At 36.8% G+C, this 19,900-nt stretch overlaps 1 protein-coding gene across 1 annotated transcript in view; it reads right to left on the reverse strand.

Moving 5' to 3' along the window:
* The window catches only part of SRBD1 (S1 RNA binding domain 1), a 133,877-nt gene that overhangs the window by 57,827 nt on the left and 56,150 nt on the right, over positions 1-19,900 (reverse strand). The window contains exon 17 of the mRNA XM_010576496.1: positions 9,483-9,574. Coding sequence (XP_010574798.1) covers positions 9,483-9,574 — 92 coding nt within the window. The remainder of the gene's footprint in view (positions 1-9,482; positions 9,575-19,900) is intronic.

Consider the following 19,900-nt stretch of genomic DNA (forward strand, 5'->3'; position numbering starts at 1 on the left):
ACTGATAATAGTTTTCAGGCTAAACCTTTTCAAACGAAAGATGGAAAGAAGTGCCCACTCTCAACAGTGGGGGGCAAAACAATATAGCAGGCTTCCAACTATTTCTCTAAATGGTATTCATACAAGGGCCATGTCAGCTGCCAGCCCTAAAAAAAAAGAATTAATGCTAACTTCTTAATTAGGCTACCTGCCTCCCCTCAGTAATAGAATAGATCTAAAGCAATTATGGCCCAAATCAGATGTGCACAGTATTAAAGGTGCAAAAGAGCAGCTAGAAATCTTGTCAATTATGTAACAAAATTTATTATAAATAGTTTCAAGTATTGTGCCTGCTTTGGGGGCAGCCTGCCAACTTCTGTGTTCAGACAATTGCATATTAAAATGTTCTCGTTTTGCCACAACATAAAGCAAAAGCTTAATGGCTATAGATAGGGAAAGAGTGAAAATGAACATACAAAGTTCTGCCAAATGCAGTGTGAGAGGCTGCCAGGAATGATTATGGTTAGAAAAAAATAATTAAAAAAAAGTTTCAATTTCTTTCAGTTACAGTGGCATTCAAATGTTACTTGCCACTGCAAGCAGAAAAACATTTTTGGCCAAAAGTCAAAGATGATGGCATTCCTTCATTTAAACACACAGGTCTTTATATAACAATAAAAACATGTCCCAGTCAATAACCATGGCAGTTTAGCTACCTCATATGAGTGGGAGCATTTGTTTGTGTTTTGAAACAATGTGAAGCTTCCAGCTGTGAAGGCAGTGGACAAATGTTTTACAAATAAATATATGGCAACCATAAATTATTAGGCTATTATTAGTTCAACCTCAGTTTTGTCATAAATGAGAACATTCTGTATTTTTATTATGAAACCTCAGTATTTCTATCTTGCTGAGATATTCTACTATAACATCCAAGTAACTCATCCCCCCTCCTATTTTAAATTAACTTTTGCACCTTAAAAGTCTGGGTTGAAACTTCAATGTTGATCAAATAAAAAAATAATATATTAAGTTAATTGGAGAGTAACTCACAAATGCATATGTAATTACTGTCTATATATCATACCAGGGTAGATATGGAAACATTACAACTTATTTAAATCCTTTATAAAGCCTATTATTGTGTTCAAGATCAATTACTCTCCATAAGTATCTGCAATAATGTTTACTCAGTGATCGATTGTTCAGGTTTCCTGAGTCCTGGAAGCTTTCTATCCTGTTGACCTGAATTTCACCCTCCTTGCAAAGGATACAGTGAAATGTACAGTAGTCTTTTCATTAAGCATTCTTTCTCAGTAGGTCAGGATTTGTGACACAGTTTTGAATCCTCATATATCTTCTTGGTGGGTTTAAAGTATGCAATTTATTTTAAGCAACTGCTCAACAGCTGCATTTCATCCAAAATTCTTCTGAGGCAAGTGAGCAGGTTTTTGTTTTAAAAAGGATACATTTTAGTTTACTTTTAACTCCACAAAACTGATAATCTGTTATTCACCTAAGATTAATGAAATAATGAATGACAATGTTCTACTTATTTACTACAAAAATCTTTAAAAGAGATTGCTTGAATACAAAAAGGAAGTAAGAAATACATTTAAAGAGGAAACCTCAGAAGTGAATATTACAATGCAGCTTTTTAAAGTCAGTATTTTTTCTTAGAAACACACTCTCAAAACCCCTTTTCTCAAGTATTGGTAATTTCTGTATCACAGGATAGTAGCACTTTTTTTATCCAAGGTGAGATAGGAGACATATAATCATCTAATTGAAGCCTGATGTGATTTTTCTGTCACAGAAATGAGTTAGTCTTACAGGATGGTATAAATTCAGAAAAATCTTTCCCCATCTTCTCAGCTTAAAAGGTAAACATTGTCAGGATGCTTTTCACATTCAAACCAATGGTACTAATTTTAATTGCAGCACCATGCCATTGATTACTGTTACTACTGAAAGTAAAAAATTACTTGAAGTTCTGTACTTACAAGAGATATTCATTTATATCAACAACAAAAATTAACCTTTTGTAAGTGACCAGAATGTCTTTTCCTATGCCTATAGTAAGAAAAGCAGCTTTGGTGAGTAACGCATCATACTGCTATATTAAAAGCAACCCAAAACTCCTGAAATTGAAGAACATCCTTGTACTCATTGTTCCTCTGGCTCCATGGTTCAAAGAAACAACAAAGCCTCCTAAGGGAGAATACAGACACACACATGCACAGAGTTACATCCGGAGGGAAAGAAGTAAATAATTTTCTTAACTCTTTTCTGCTAAGTGAAACTGGCTTTACCAGAGCTGGCTTTACTAGTGCTGTGCTTCTGGAGATCACTTTTAGATAATCTGGTGGAGTATTTTCAGTTTGTTGAGAAGTGCAGAAAATGATGGTATGTAAATAAAAGGCCAAGTCCATTTGCTGAACTCAGATCTATCTGCGATATAAGAAATACGTAAATGAGAGGAAGGCAAGGTAAACATCATGTCTTTCCACAAAGCATGCAAAGATCACACATCAGTTGCAAACATTAGTATGTGCACAGTGAATGATGCTCAGTTAAGAGCTATACACACACACACAACTCTCTTAGCATAGTGAAAATACTGATCCAAAACAGACAGATAGAATAGTTTTCATCTGGCTCATAGAAATCCCCAGTTTTAATTCTGTAACAAGGCAGAAGCCTAGGGGAATCCAAGTGGGTCTTGATCTTGCAGATTACAAAAGAACAAACTCCTCTACTCCAGTCTACTACTACACTACTCTACAGCTTCAGAGGAAATACAATGCCAATGAACAGGATCTTTAATGATTATATATCATCTCTCACAGATGCCATGAAGTTTGCACAGGGTGGGAAACGTTAGATTCTTGTCTAGAACAACAAGAAAGTAAAGACTACAAACATCTCTAACACCTGTGTAACAACCCATTCAGCAGCATTGTGCATCTGGTTTTGGGCAATTCAAGCCCATTTTTCCCTCTCTCAAAATCCTGATGCAGGCACACATGTCCATGCACAACTGTAGGAGACCCAGTCATTTCCAGACTATCTGCAGTTAGGGACTGTTTTTTAAAGTTATCCACAGAGTCCCTATAACTTCTGTTTAAACTGTAGAGCCTAGCCCACACCTTGAGATGAGCTTCTGCTCATTAGTAGGACTAGGTCCTATGGGGAGAGAAGGAACAAGCCCCTCTTTACCTACTACTGCTCTTCACCATCCATTTTGTTTCTAACCACTGCATCTTTTCCCTTCCAACAGGATAATTAAACTCATTCTTAAATGCTACAGAATACAGCAGATGAAAGATGGAATACAATTTCATTTTGTACTGCTGTAATTGCACACAACCCAACTAAACAGGCTGGCAAAATGTTTTAATGCATAAGAATTCAGTGCTTACTTTCCTTTCTTCTAACTCTTTCTGAAAACTTGTGGAACTTGCACCAATCCTGTACGATTAGCTGTAGAAGGAAGCTTCCATTTAGAAAGCAGTGCGAATTGTTTAACTGTAAGACTTCTGTTCAATAAAGTTTTTGAAAAATGACCTTCTCTCCTAAGTAGCCAAGAGGGAGTAGTGCTCTTTTAAGAGGATGAAGAAATTAGCTCAAGTAGACATCAAGGCACTATGTCCCACACATCTAATCATCAAATTGTTTTACTTTCCTTAAGATAAAGTCAAAAGAAATTACATCTTTTTCCAATCTCTACCTTCCACTTGCTGGCCAGTATGACAGCTCTGAAACGTATGTCTCTATCTTTAACAGCACCCCAGGGAATAAAACCCTGTAGCATGACAGTCTCAAAGTCCTAACAAGCCCCCAAAGCCTGTAAGGCTTTCTTTTGCAAGGAAAAGTGCAAGTGGTGTGCTGAACTTTGAGTGTACAATAATCCAATGTATTCTGCCCTGTGGAGAGGAGACAAGCAGATGGGATTTGACAATGCTAAGGCAAGCTGTGCTGTGTGACCTTTTGCTCTCTCGGATTCTTCTTTATCCTCAGAAATAATCCTTTAGAAGCAACACAGTTTCTATACTGGATCATACCTGTGCATGTAGCACAACACACATGCTTGCCCTGTTAGTATTCCAAATCCCTGTAAAAAAAGTAACTTTAAGAAATATTTTATCTACATTTCTTTCTTTCCTAACTGGGCAATACAACTATATGGTCTTGACAGAGGTCCCCAGGCCCTTCACGTCTGAGAGGAAAATGAGCATTTCTTGGAATTACTGCATTAGAGAAGCTCAAGTATGTTGCTCTTGTTTCAGCATCTGAACACAGAATTGCAAATTAAAAACAAAATGCATACTATTGCATTAAGATATGGAAATAAATTGGAGAGGCTTAGCATGACATCTCTTCTAACAAGTGATTACACAAACATGATGTCTGAAAAGACATAACCCCCTTTCCCAACTTATCCTGTGTTTAAAGAATTCTACGTATTCAGGTTTGTCTGCATTTTTATAAATCAATACAATGAAGCACTTTAGGTTTTTATTTTTCTTTTTAAATAGTGAAAGAAAGGAAGAGATTGCTTATATTTTAGAGCAGTCATCTCAAAATGAAAGGTAATTCATCAATTTAATGAAATAGTAGGCTTTTCTCATTTAATATAACTGAGCGTATATCGAAACCAGGGTAAAATCCCAGCATGACTACTGCCTCATAGCGATTCTCCATGATCAGGCCACTGTTTCACCAGAATTCAGCAGTTTCCTCTGGTTCTTAGAGTGATTAAGCAACATTAATTTCATCATGGTATCCACTTCAAGAGGTGGAGAGGCAGAAGAAAAATATTCTGATGTGAGCACATGCCAAACAACTGGTGCATCCTTTATCCTCCCTGTACTAAGGACAACTAAAAACCTGCCACTAGCTGACCATACTTTAAAAGTTTCCAGGCATCTAGGAAGTATATAAATTCCATATTTGTGTGTGTCAATCCTTAAACACAAGTCATACATGCTTACATGTTCTATATACTTTACCTGTCCCTCCACAGTCTTCCCATTTTGTCTAGCCAAACTTGTTCAAGCCAATAAGCATTTGCAACAACAAGGAACTGTAGAAGGGGAGAAGGGCTTTTTGGGAGAAAAAAAAAAAAAAAAAAAAAGAGAAAGCGTGGCAGTGTCCACACACTGACTCCTGTACAGACTCATTTTATTTCGCATCCCAGAAGCCTAATTTTCATCAGGAATACAGGTTCTGCACAACAAAATAAACCCTTGGGCAAAACTACATAGGACAGGATGGAGGTAAAACAAAGAAGATACCAACCTTTGGAAAACTATTTAATTCCAGAGTTCACAGGCCCAGTGACAGCAACCAAAAACAGATTGACACTGATTGTCAGAGTCCATCCGTTTGAGGGAGGAATGGTTGTCACCACCGAGCTTAGCTTTTTTCTTTTACTCATACAAAGAATACCACATCAAGACAGTCTTCTCAACCGCTCTGATAATGAAAGTCATCTAATGGCAAGGAGAACTACTGGTAAACTTGCAGGGCAAAGTAACAGTTCACTGAGCACAGTACTTAAAACTGCTTCAAGGGGAAACTTGCATCCACGCCTTCCGTTAAAAAAAGGCAGAAACACATCTCAACCACAGAGACCCAGAGTAATCCAGAAGATCTTACAGACAAGTTACAGTGAAAAACACCTACTTGAAGTTGCCATCAATAAAAGCTAACCAAAGGTTAAATATGAAGTGTTAGACTGATGGTAGCTCAGGGGAAAAAACAAAAACAAAAAAACCCAAACCAACAAAAAAACCCCAACACCAACAAAAGAACAGGACAAGTAAATATGAATTTCATGGCTTTATGAACACTCCACCAAATTAAACATTTGACTTCTTCTCTAAGAGGGTGGCCAGAGAACACATGCTGGGGCAGAAGCAGAACTGCAGTCACCCACCCAGCCTCTCAGCTCCCTCATTACCCTTCCACTAACCTTGGAGCAGGTGGTCACAAAGCCTTGAGGGGGCACACATTAATAAGCTTCACAAAGGTGATCAACATTTCCAGCTTGCTAGGCACTCTTTTTATGGTGTTCATTCTCCTCTACAAAAATTCCCACCCTGAATCTTCAACCTGTCCTTAGGCACAGCTTTTGGGAAGGAGAATTAAGGAAGCCTTGCATTCCCTTCTCTGTCAGGCTGCAACCCTGTCGCAAGTTCACCCCAAAATCCCCGTTACTGAACACCAGTGGCTTGTTGTCTAGGCAGAACCCTCCTGATCTGCTGCAGCTAAACTTCCTCAGCCTATCAAGTAGGAAATCCTTTTATTGCTCTGGCCTATAAGCCTCTTATCTCCTAATTCTGTGAGGCTCAGTAATAGCTGTTCTGCTCATTAATCCTACAATGACTGTCAGAAGGGGATATATACCTTCTCCCTCTGCTCAAACACAAGTAACTAGGTTTCATCAAGTCCTTTACTATGTACTTAGTTGAGTCCCACTCCACAAGATTTTGCAGCAATTGGAGTAGCAGTACAGAAGCTTCTGCATTTTCACAAAATATTGAGATTTGGTGCTATAAAAATTTTAAAGAGCCTGGTTCAGTGTAAAGAATTGTTATTAGGCACTGACATTGCCTAGTGCCAGAAAGGAGGTAGCCATCTCTGGAGGACAATTCTAAAGTTGGAGAGATCCTATTCCATTCTCTGCGCTGCAGATACCAGCAAATTGTTTAAGAAACAAGCATTTTTTTTAATTTTTTTTTTTTCCTAAGCAAGTGCAATTTTGGCTAAAGTGTTGTATGGATGACCAGAAAGACTTCCACTATAATTTATACATACGCCATTAGTTTATAATGAGATCCTTCTCAATCACTGATTACAAACCCGTGTTATCCATGACCTTCAAAGACAGCTCAAAGGGAAAAGAATAATAAGCAGTTGAGTTCTTGGCTTAACTAATATCTTTAATTAGCACCCCCAAGAAATGCTAAAGGTTGCTGTTTTCCCCCTCTATACAACACACAGACAAGGAGAAATTAATAAGGTAATATTCTTATCAGAATGATGTCTTCTATTTCTCCACATGAAGTGAAAACTTATAACAAACAGTTGCTAAACAGCACTGCAAATATGACAGAGATCATATCACAAGATGTGAAAGTTCTCATATAATATGCATTATTTAATATTTTACATTTATGTACCTGATGGACAACTACAGGCCTACCTATGTAATTCAAAACACCCCGAACCCTTCTATAAAGTTTGCGTTGAGAAAAATGTTAAAGTGGCAAACTGCATTAAGATCACAGCTATCTCACATCAGATGTACCTTTTATTTTAACTATAAATGTCACACTTCATCATGCAGCTGTCAGCTCCCTTTAATGTACTAAATGCTATCATGTAAGCACAGAACCTGACATGATGTAACACAACAATTAAAATAAAAAGCAAGTCAGGTTTGACACCATGTCACTTTTCTGTTTGCTGCAAATTAAAGGAAAATCAAAAGTACAAAAGTAAAAGCTAGTCAAGAAAAAAGTTTGCAAAAAGCCCCAAACATCAGTTAATGCTTCCCTCTAATGTTATGTCACATTTTTACATTCAGCTTTAAAAAAATGTGCACAGCTTTAGCACAGCTAATTACAAATTGACACCAAAAGACATCAAGAATAAAGTCTAAAACTTCTAGAAAGACTCTATTGTAATAAATATACCTCTAGCTGTCAGTTCCATAACAGCCAACATCCATGGAACTAAGCAATTATTTTTCACTTTCTATCCTACCCTTTTTCAATTTCTATCCACTCTGTGGTACTGCTGCAGCATGTTAAAATTAGTGATGCTTTTCAAACCAGATGCAACAGCACTTAAGTTATGCCTGAAGCAATTCCTAGTAATAATGGAGAAATTATGAACTCTAGATAATTAATCCTGAAATTGGTCATGTATTACAAATTTTATTTCATTTACTGTATTTGATGCACAACACTAAATAAAAGTGTCTGAAATGTTTAAAATTTAACTTTGGAAAAAAGGAAAATCTTGTACATCTGGAAAAGTATATTGTTAATAATCAGATTTCCTCCTTTTCAGTGTTTTTCTGTGCATTTACATCAACTCTAAACCCACATTTAATATATCAGCAACATAAAAAGCTTTGGCCCAAGGGAAAGTTAGTGGCATCTGTCACAAATACAGAAATATCACATGCCTAATATTCACTCTGACCATACCATGACACATTCAAAACCTCTGTGGCCCAGGAAAGAAATAATCACAATGGAGACCATTCCCAGGCAGGGAAGAAAGAGTCAAGCAAAAAGAAGCTAGAGGCCTGTCCTGCAAAGGGAAGGGCTGATATAGACATTTAAAGAATATTCCTGTAAAAACATTCACTTGAAATATCAAGTTAACACAAATCCCTTTTTCCCCTTTGTGGAAATAAAAGGAAAGGGGAACACGGGGAATTCTAAAAACTTTTACTCCTCAATACCATGTAACTTCAGAACTGTTTTCTGCTGATCTACTTCTACACCTTCCTAAGGATTTCCAGGCCAGTAACCTGCTACAGTAAGATTAAAATCAAGAGCAGCATAATTTTGACTGGAAAAGAGTTATACATGAGTGTTACTGCATTTTCAAATATGCTATATTTGATTGAGTATGACAGCAAATTGCAGGAAAACCAAGAAAATAAAAAACTGAGGTAGATAAAAACAAATACAAAAAGACACACAAATATAAACACACAAATGAAGTAACCCAAAGATAATGTCAGACCTGCCCTTACAGTTGTCTCCCAATAAAGCAACTCCATGAGTAGAATTTGAACACCAGTGAAGCTGCTAAGAATATGATCTTTAAAGGCTACTCTTTAAGCAAACACTGAAAATTATACCAGTGGCAACACTTGTACGTTTCTAAGAACTTGGGCTGTATTATACTTCAGTGACATTTAAGCTGAAGTAGATAATTTTTGAAAACTAAAACTAAATAGTATTTCTTAAGGGCTATATTCAGCTACATGAAGACTTCAAAGTGATCACAATGAATGGACATCTTTAAATTTTCAAAATATCTGTTCTATTCTTACATTTTCTTCTAGCCCTTGAAGTGTTTCATTATTATTAGACACATTTGTGTACATAAAAGGAACAAGAGAAGAGAGGGAAGGTCTAGCTCTTGTGGGCACAGACACGTCCAACTGTGAAAGTTTATTCATTTAATTCACTGGTTATATTAATCCCCATAAATTCTCCTGTACCAGCCTATTAAAGGAATATATTCACATGGACGTCTACATTATAAGCCTTAATAGAAGATGATGTCATTGATTTGCATACCTAGGACTTCCAAGTGTGAAATGATAAAAGAATTAAAGTTTAGAAACAAAACATCCAAAACTTTCACTTTTTATACTTTTGACTATTCTTATACTTAATATTATAAACAATACAGTCTGAGAACTGAGATTTGAGCTCCATGTTGAAATGGTGATGAAATACACTTCATACCTGCACTTCTTAGGTTAGGGTCTAGGTCTGGCATTTCCTTGGATGCTTCTGGACTGACGCTGTAGATAGATGCTCCTGCTTCACTGACAATGCTGAAAAATAAAATGGCAAATAATCAAAACACCACACAACTGAACAACACAAATGAAAGACGTAGCAAGTGACTTAATTGAATATTTGGATATTTTATTTTTAAAGCCTGATGTTTTAAAAATATTTGGAATCTACTGAATACTTACAAAAGTAAGACAGTACAGACAAAGGAAAAGATCTCCATTTAAGCCAAAACACCCCTCCCTGAGCTGCAACATCCATTCTTTTTCAATTCTGGCCCTATTATAAACACACCCTGTGCACGATATCAGCCTCTGCAGTATCTTAAAATAAACATGAGAAACAAGTGTTACCAGAAGTAAATAGGCAAAGCAGCTTCCATAAACAAAACAAAAACCTACCTTACAATTTCATCAAAAACACATACATTCTAAAGTATAATATCAGTTAAACTATTACATGAATCCAACTCATGAGTGTGCACATTCATTGTCTAAAGCTAGCTGCCTAAAATACTCAGAAAAAACCCAACTTGATACAGACTGAGCCACAGAGCTGCAGCTCGCTTCTCAGCAGCATTTAATACTGTCTTCTCCCTGCTTTCACTGCCATCCCCAAAGTAAAACACTGACTGCATGTCTTCAATAACTTAAACTACAGTTCATGTATCTACCACACACCTCAAACTCATTCAGTAATGATGATAAACTCACCATTTCAAATCACAACACAATTAAAAAAACCTTGAGTGCTGTAGTTCCACTCAAGAGAAAACAGCAGTCAAGTATTCACAGTGTAAATTTATTTTTAGATGTGAAATTTTGACACCATTGAATCAACAGTGTATTTCTTCAGATAACTTCAACAGAACTTGAATTTCAGCTTGATAATTAAGGCATCATACAGCTCCTGCACTGGAGAGGAACACTATCAGTTTCAGCACTATTTTTACTTTTACTATTCCACTCTTAGAATAAACTTATCTTTGCCATAACAAGGGAAACCACAATCCTCAAGAACCAGACCTTTCAATGAAAATCATAACTTTGCTTTACATCGTTTTAAAATTAGACTATAAATTTTTCTTTTTAAGAACATTTAGTAGGTCAAATTTTTAAATAAAGAAACTGATACCTAGAAGACCCTCCTTTTAGAAAAAGCTGGAGAATAGCTCACAGATAAAACACATTCCCATTCAGTGTTCCATGCATGTGAGCAGTAAAATGCAGATATAGAAGGTAAGACTTTCTTACTGTTCTACCCCCCATCAAAACTGGAATTTGGTAGACTGCTGTACACACAAGTCAGATTTTATGGTTACTCAAAACTCAAAAGAACATTTCAATATTACAGACTGGATCTTTCAATAAATACAGAAAATAAAATCCTGTTCTCTTTTGTATTAGCATAACTCCAGACCCACTCAAACAACTGATTTAACAGAGCAAAAAATTGCTCAGACCAGCTGAATGGGGCAAGTGAAAATGAAACTATTTACATGATCTTTTAAAAAGCTTCAGTATTACAGGCATTCCTTCACTATAAATGACATTCAGAAAACAGTTCCATAACAGAGTTCAGAAATATGGTCATATCACAAAAACCTAACTGCTGAGAAACGATGTTGACAGAAGCCTCATCAAACTGATTTTTCTGATGAATGGGTAGTTTAAAGAACAATGCAGCAGAAAGTATTTCTTAACATGTTCACACCTTATAAAGGTAGCATCTTGGCAAGTGCTCCCTTTTTGGATATTGCTTCCAAAAAACCACACACATTAGCACATATTTCCAATAGCTTTTCACTAATCGCTCTTCCATCTTGATATTTGAACAGCTCCAAGAAGTTACCTCTCATGCAATTTCCAAATTTAACACATTGATATTACACTTAGATTAAATAAATAAATAAATCAGTGTTTTGCACACATTTTTACAGTGCTGTACTATAAACTGTATTACTGCACAGAGCTATTGCTTGATCTCTCCCAGTATTTTATGCAGTGAAAAAACAAAGTGACCTGGATGGGAATTTTAACACACTTGACATTTTATTGAGTCTCCTTAATGCTACACTGACAATTTTCAGAAGAGGATTGCAATAATACTATCATTCTCTGGTCGTAAGTGAATTGTGCCAAATTTTAAGGTAGGTAGTACAAAAACTCCTTGCTAAAACGAGTAAATAAAATTAAACTCAGGATGGGAGAAAGAAAGATTTGAAAAAAAGCACATTTCCTTTCTTCAAGTGCAAGAACATTTATACACTGGAGGGGAGGAGGAGGAGGAGGAGGAGGAGGAGGGAGGGAAGCCAAGTAAAAGTATTATCTCAAGCAGGAAAACAAGATATAAAAAGCACTTTCAGAAGCAGCATACACTAGATATTTGACATCCACTCTGAGATGGTTTTGTATATGCATGCAGTTATTGTATGAAGTATTTGGTGTAGCAGACTTGGAAAAGGGGGGGACGGGAAGAATTTCCGCTCACACAGAATCCCATACTGCTGTGCCTAAGACAGTAAAACCCAGACATTAAATAAATTTGTTACCCAGAGTAATCGCATAGGGCCACAAACTTCAAAGAAACTATCCTCTGGTTCCTTCAACCATAGTCAACCAAACTTTTACAAACCTATTAGTGGCTGTCATGTGGTTTTATTTAGTTTGTTTTTAGCTACAGTGAGGTGGTTACTAATGTGACACTGGCACATACAATGCTAAAACATTTAGCTCGGTCACAATACTAAAGATTACAAGCAAAATAGGTTTGGGGACTTTTTGATTGCAGTTGTTCTGGATTTTGCTTTTTGACTAGACAGGAGACAGCCACTTTGGTTCACAGACATTTTGTTTATTTGTTTGTTTTCCAAATTCTAATAATTCTCTTTAAAAGGGGGATGCTATATAGGATAATTTAAGCTAATTTAATGTTGTAAAATGCTCTACATCCTACTTTCAAAGAATATACGTATTTTATGTAGGGCATATTAAGACACAACCAAACCTGCTCAAATCAGTAGGCAATAGACATTTACTCCAAACTACTGCAGTCTACACTGTTCTCTAATCTCTCCCTCCCCCCTTTTTTTAAAGGATACAATTTTCAAGAGAGTCAAAAGAAAGCCCTCATAAGGGTTGGTAAAAACTGTATCTAATAATCTGTAGATCTTCAGAACTAGAATTTGTTTCTACTTTGACTTTTTAAGCCACATAATGCATTAAAACAGAAAACTAGACTCCCTCACCCCTTCATAAAATGAGAACCTTATTTCTGTACATTCCTTAAGAGGAAAGATTCTTGCACTGATGAAAATCTTAACAGTTAAAACAACATTATTAAAAAGTTATTTTCCTATTTAAAGTCAAAATGTAGTAGGTAAATAAGCAAGTGGTCATAAAATGATATGCTTATAGGACATGAATGGACAAGTTTCATAAACTGCTCTCTGAATTAACAAAAAAGCAGGTAAAGAATCTGGGACTATGCCTCCATCCTGTCTGCTTCCCACATTAGCCATCCTACAGATAAGTTTTTTTCCTCAGCATCTATATCCAACTTTTAAAACTTTTAAGTGCCCAAACCACAAAGCCACTACACGATATTTCAGTTTACTCTTTTTTAATTGTACAAACAGGCTTGTTGCACAGAAAGTAAGTTTTCGTGTACTGCACCCATCTCATTCACATTTGTTAAGACACATTTTAAGTACTGTTAAACCAACATTAAATATATTCCACTAGCACCACCTGGTGGGCCCTCAGCTTTATGCCACAGACCATGCCTGCTGTATTCTAAATACTTTAAGGAGCCTTTTAACTTTTACTAGAGCAAGTTTTCTTACTCAGCTTAAATAAGTATTATATACTTGGTATGAAAAGATCATTTGAAGACCTGTCCAAAACATTCAGGTTTTCAATCTCTTAATTTTTACAGGAAAAAAGCCTTTCTTGTAAAAGGTAAAAATAAAAATTTAAGAATACTTACAGGGTTTTTTTACATTCAAAGCTATTACATACCTACATAAACGCATAATGGTAAAGATTATATGTAACAAACGAGAGTTGCCAACAGTTGTTTAACTATATTACAATTTCATGTACATGCATGTAATGGCACATTTTTTAAAACTTACAAGGTTCTTGGGTAGTAAGTTTTCACTGAAAATCTTTTCAAAACTATGTGCAAAAATCTAATGTACTTATAACAAAAAGATATACCAGGCTAGAGGCTTCTAGGGTTAAAGATGGATGCAGCTTCCTGACATTTTCATGAACCTTACCAACATTTCAGACTATTTTATTACATTGAGTTAATTTTCCCACAATCAAATGCAACACAGGATTAATAACCTACAGAGAAAGAAAAAGTAACTTTGTCCAACTTTACATAACTTACTGTTCCTAAAACCTCCAAAACACTGATTTACAACTTGAAACCTTTAAAAATAACATTTCTAAGAAATAATACCAGTACAAAGAAGAGACCAGTGTTAATACTTGGAAGAAAATCATGGTCACTCTAAAAGCAAAGGGTATGTCAACCTCAAAATGGGCCCAGATTTCCATATTCGGTCATAAAATGATGATCTGCCAAAATATAACTCCCTTCCCAATCAAAATTTAGTAATTGTGGTTAACTCCTCTAACCCAACTTTTTACATATTAACTGATGAATATATTCTTCATAAGCTTGCGGCAACAAAAGCTAGAGGCTCCCACAAAGGGCAGAAATACAGAAGGGTCAAAGGATTATTCAGTGTTACTTACTAAAATAATTGGCTTAAGAATTACCCAAGACAGAAAAATAAAACAAAAAAAAATATTTGCTAGAGAAGAATGTTACGTTTAGAAGCTGAATTGGAATGTTACAAACTTTAATTATGTTGATAGACTTAAGAGGAGCAGTGAAGACTTAAGTACAGGCTTAAAAGAAGTTGGGCTATTTCATGAATGAGAAATCCACTGGGACTTACTGAAAACACAGAAGTCACAACTAGCTCCAGAAGAGACTAAAACCAAAAACGGTCAACAGCTACAAAAGTACTAGAGAAATAGGATGCCTGCATCTGTTCTTATACGTCTCCCTACATACCCATTTTTGGCGACTAATGAAAACCACCTAGGGGAATTCAAAGCAGCTCTTCATATGAAACAGCAACAATCCCTTCATTTGCATTTTGACTCATGTCTCGCTCTTTCCTCTCCTGTCAAGCAGGACACCACCCATGGCAGAAGCAAACTGACAGCCCCTCCAACTCTTCATCATTATGAATTGTAAGCTACAGGTTTCTTGCCATCATGGGCAGAGAGTTACCTGTAGTTCCCAGGATCTCATATTTGGGTACGTGAGATCCAGCCCCTACACACTGTGCACAGCACAGTTCCTTCTGCCAGGGAGGTGATGAATACAGCCGACTGGAGACTGCAGTCCAGCACAGGCTGAGCGAGACACTGTGATTTATTCAGCCACACGCACTTTGCCACAGGAACAATAGGATACCAGGCTTGACAGGCCCTGGCTCTGACACAGCTAAGCCATTACTTTTTATTCTTATGAGGAACATATGTCATGGAAGCGCAAGATAAAAAGGTTCTGGTATATACTCAATAAAGTATTCAATGAATAAAAAGCCCCAAAAGATTTTTAAAAGCCTCTTCATTCTGACAGATGAGATTAAACTCAAAATCTGGCCTTTCCCCCACTCCAGTAAGCTAGTGGTATGGTAAAGGAAGATGTTAGGGTCAAGAAAAAAAGATTATACTAAAAAGCAATCATCATTCAACAGAATCCAGCCAAAATCCATACAATTCATTTGTGCCTTTAAATAAGATTTCGCTTTAAATTTTAACAATATATAGAACTGAGGAGATATTCCAGTATTAAATATGTCTTACAATGACAAAATATACTGTTAGATTGGAAAGGAATTCTCATCATATTTACACTGCTTCATTCAAAACTTTTAGTCACTACATACCACACAAGTTTTGCTTATATGGAAGTCCACCTTTCAAAATCAGTCACATTAGACAAGAGGTGTTAGTCTTCTTTTGCAAAAATACTATAGAAAAGTTCATAGTGACTCATAGTGAAGCCATTCAATTAGATGGGGGGAGGACGGGGATGGGTGGATGGATGACAAGTTTTAAAGAACAGTTTCTGCTCAGGAGCTCCCAAGCACACAAGAAGTTAAGCCCACAAAGTGTCTTCAGACAGCACATCAAATGATAAGCAGTGATACAGACCCTGCATTGTTGCTCAGTCGTGTTCTGAAAGTTTCCATAGAAAATATTAGGTGAAATTCTACTTACAACTAGTGTTTTGAATTCACAACAAAAAAAGTCTGTAAATGTTTCTACCCACATATGAATGAGTTTGCTTGGTATTTCACAAAGTTTACCAGAAATTACACCATGCAAAGAAAGCAATTTTGTCCTGACCAACTCAATCAACTTTTTAAAGTAAAAATTCTTAAGCTATTTCACACCAGGAACTCTGTCACACAGCAAATTACAACACAGAACAGTATGTCTTTCAGTCACAAACCCTACTTTTGCAACAGCTTGCTGACCATACAGCAGGGACAATAAACAAACACCTTATAAAGCAGCTTCTGAAATGACAGAATTTCAAGGCAACTGTCATGGTTTAACCCCAGCTGAAACTAGGACAGCAACCATCCTTGCATTAGGGATTATTTCTCTCCTGTTCAGACACAAATTATATTTAGTGCCAGTTAAGCTGATGGCTTTCCTGGTAGACAGCATAGGTCTTTAGAACTTACTGAAGAGAAAAAAATTAGGCCTGTTTTCTATCAGTGTTTAGCAAGATAATCCAATCACAGTTTGTATCATTGTTTCAAATCATTAAAAGTGACTTATCTTAAAATAACATTAAGTCATAGAACAATATTTGATTTTCCATTTTTCCAGTATGGTTATGCAGAACTAAACTTCACTACAGAATTGAAGTACGCACTTTCAGATTAAGAACAATATGCAAAAGCAAAATTTAATGGTTTGAAATACCAAATTATAGTCATTCAACATCAGATAAAATGCAACATATCCTCAATGTCTGTTTTATAAGAAATTAAAAGGAATACAAGAAATCAAAGCCAGTTTAACTAAAAAGACCTGCATCCAAATCTCAGAAGAATTAGTAAGTATATTTAAAAATGCAATTATTGAAATAGTTGTCTTCAAGTATTACCCACTTCCCTGCAAGCTGGGAAATATTAGGGCTAACAAAGACCAACATTTTTGAATTTCACTGCTTTGGAGTGTAAAAGAGGGCTGCGTGTTGATTTTACATTCTAAGAGCATTTTGCCTGTAATCAAACATAATAAAAGGATATTTCAAACATAAGGACAATTGTGTTCTGTGCCATGCAACCTGATTGCCTATTTGTTAGCACAAGATAGGTTTCAAGAATACAGGGGAAGCAATTGTGGCACAGGGTTTAAAAGCTTCTCCTTTAAAAAAACTTACTACTTTGGAAAATGCAGCCCAGTTCTAACTTCCAGGTTTGGATGAATCCAGAAAACATATCCTACATAAAACATTTTGCTGATTACAGAATTAGAGGAGTTCAACATTTTCTGATTTCAATTTCTCAACTACCATCATTCCCCTTCCCAAACAAAACTGGTGTGAAATTTCCTGCCATTAAAACAGTAAGGCAATTGCTACTTGCAGCAGAATGAAATAGGTTTGAGAATTATTGCAAGATATAACAATGAGTTACCATCTGTTTAATTAGCTTTAATTTCTTCTGTATTAGATATAACTCTATGAACCCCTAAATCAAAAACTACTTACCATACTAAACTAATAAAACTAACTGTATAGCTACAGCCTGGAATCCTTTATTCATCTGTGTATGAACCATGCCCTCAGCACATCCCTGCAAAGGGAAAAACGATCAGATATCTGTCTTCATCTTGTCTGAAAATGATGACATTTTTCAGTAAGAAAAGGGTCCAAATGGCAGGTGTCAAAGAGCTTTAGCTTCACACATGGTGCTAGAAGGCAGAAAAAACAACAGTAGCGTGTGGCCATGTCAGAGCTGCACAGAAGCTGCCGTACAAGTGCATATCTGAAAAGAGCAAACCTCATAGCCTGTTAAATCAATCTAGTGCCAGATGCTGTTATCAGAACAAAACTGGTGCTGCAGATTCATCCCCAGAAGAAATACACGTCCCATGTCTGCAGTGAAAAGTGAAAGACCTAGGGTGGCATGTCTCAAGACTGAAGGTGACAGTCACCTGTGACTGCCCCCACCACTTTCATTGACAGTTTCAAACAACAGGTCCTGTCATTGCTCATAAAGCAGCTGGAGTTGAAGCTCCTTTCTGCTCTTGCAGAGAGCTTTGAAATCTGAACTCCAGGTACAAAATCTACTTCCAAGTTAACTGCTTTTTAGTTGGATGGTTAAGTAATTTATTTTTACTTTAAACACTGTAGTACAGTAGGAACTTGAGAGAAAATTTAGCTACTGCTCTTCTCCCCGTTGCAGCAATGCAATGAAGAGAAATCACAGCAGTATGTATAACATTATAGAATACAATATTACCTTAATGTAAGAGGGCAAGTTAAAAAAGAAAAAAAAAAAAGCACATTTTATGTGATTACAATATGACAGCATTAAAGTAATTCTAAGCAGAATTAATGATAATTAGATGTATGCAAATATGTTAAAAAGTTACCTATCTATAACCAACTGCAAAAAAGACAGTAAAAAAGGCTTCAGGATTGACACAGGAAGTGAAAATCCTAGAGTCCACTTCTAAAAATATAATAGGCATGAAAATGGGTATGCTCCTTATGAATACACTTTATAATTTCAAGACCAATCCTGCCAGAACTCACTCCGTTTTACACAACTAAATTATCCCAGTGACCTCAGGGGAACAAACTGTATATACAACACTAAAAAATACAGCCAAACACTGACAAGTGCTTACCTAACTTCTTTTTACCCACTGGGAGGGGGGCACAGGGAGACAAAGACACACAACTGATTTTGGCAGTCACACTTCAAAAAGAAACACTAGGTGATGTAAAACACTCACATTTCATATATTTATAGAGACTCTTGAAATGAAATTGCCTGGATGCATACATTAAAACCATGGCACAGTCCAAAAAGATGATGCTGCTCCCCCAAAAGCCTAGCAAAACCGTTCCACACTGAAGAGCTCAACGAGCAGCCTTATTTAGCCCCTGCCCCTCCCAGTTCTCAAGAGCTCAGTGAAGCCAACAAGCCGAACTCAACACCATGAAACGCAGCAGACCAAAGGAAGCTGCCAGTTCCAGACCAGAAGGCCTGCACCAACGCTGTCCTGCCAGCAGCTCCTTCTCAGTTCAGCGAAGCGGAAACGCCTGCAGTGGTAGCACATGGGGAAAGCTGGTGTTTCATCCAGCCCACCTCCAGCCACACAGGGTCTTGCAAGAGGCAAGACCCATCCTGGCTGCTTTTAGAAACAGCAGAGGCAAAGGGTAAAACCCTGGAACACGGCAATTTGTGCTCATGTATATTTATTCAAGTTGGAGAGCTATAAAGTACCAAGAACTAAGGTTTTGGGTTTGTTCCCAAAGACTTTTTTTAAAAAAAAAAAAGATTCCTGCCTATAAAGAAATACCTAGGCTTTGCTAGTACCATCTACATTTGGTGCTGTCACCAACAGTTTATAATTGGGGAAACTGATGTCTGCCTAAAGTCTCATTTTCAAACCAAAACACTTCCCTATTGCACACAATGTCCTACCCACACGACCTTTCTTCTGTGGGACACAGGACATTTAAGACACAGATGATCCATTAAGGAGAGTCCATCAGGTTCTCCAGTGAATACAGACCTTTCAGCCAGTTTATTTGTCAGTGAACTTCATGGAGCATTCAGATTTAGTCACATAAAAATTGTATCAAGAAGTGTCACATGCAAACAGTCAGTCTGAAATTATCTAGAAAGGCTATAAGAACATGCTATTCAGTTGCTATAATTGCTCTCAGGAATCATTTTTATCTGATAGAACAGGCACCACAGATGCAGCAACTGTTGTGGCTAAAATGCAGTTAGTTAAGCCAGACCAAAGGCTGGAGCTTAGAGTCACGTTAACTCTCATGGAGACTTTGTCCCCAGAGTGGAGCGTAACTGGACAAGACCACAACATATGGAGCAAAATGCCTCTTGGAGAACAGTACCTCCAGCAACTGTCATTTTCTTTAACGATCACTCTGGGCAGTTGGGAGGGAGCCTGGCCAGTGCTGCCATGAAGCCTCCACAACCCTGATTCATGCAAAATTCTGACCTGTAGCTTTGGCTTGAGTCGGGCTTTATTCTGTTACACACACTGCCC

The sequence above is a fragment of the Haliaeetus leucocephalus genome, unplaced genomic scaffold, assembly GCF_000737465.1.
Source record: "Haliaeetus leucocephalus isolate CR32 unplaced genomic scaffold, Haliaeetus_leucocephalus-4.0 Scaffold526, whole genome shotgun sequence".
In the NCBI taxonomy this organism is placed as follows: domain Eukaryota; kingdom Metazoa; phylum Chordata; class Aves; order Accipitriformes; family Accipitridae; genus Haliaeetus; species Haliaeetus leucocephalus.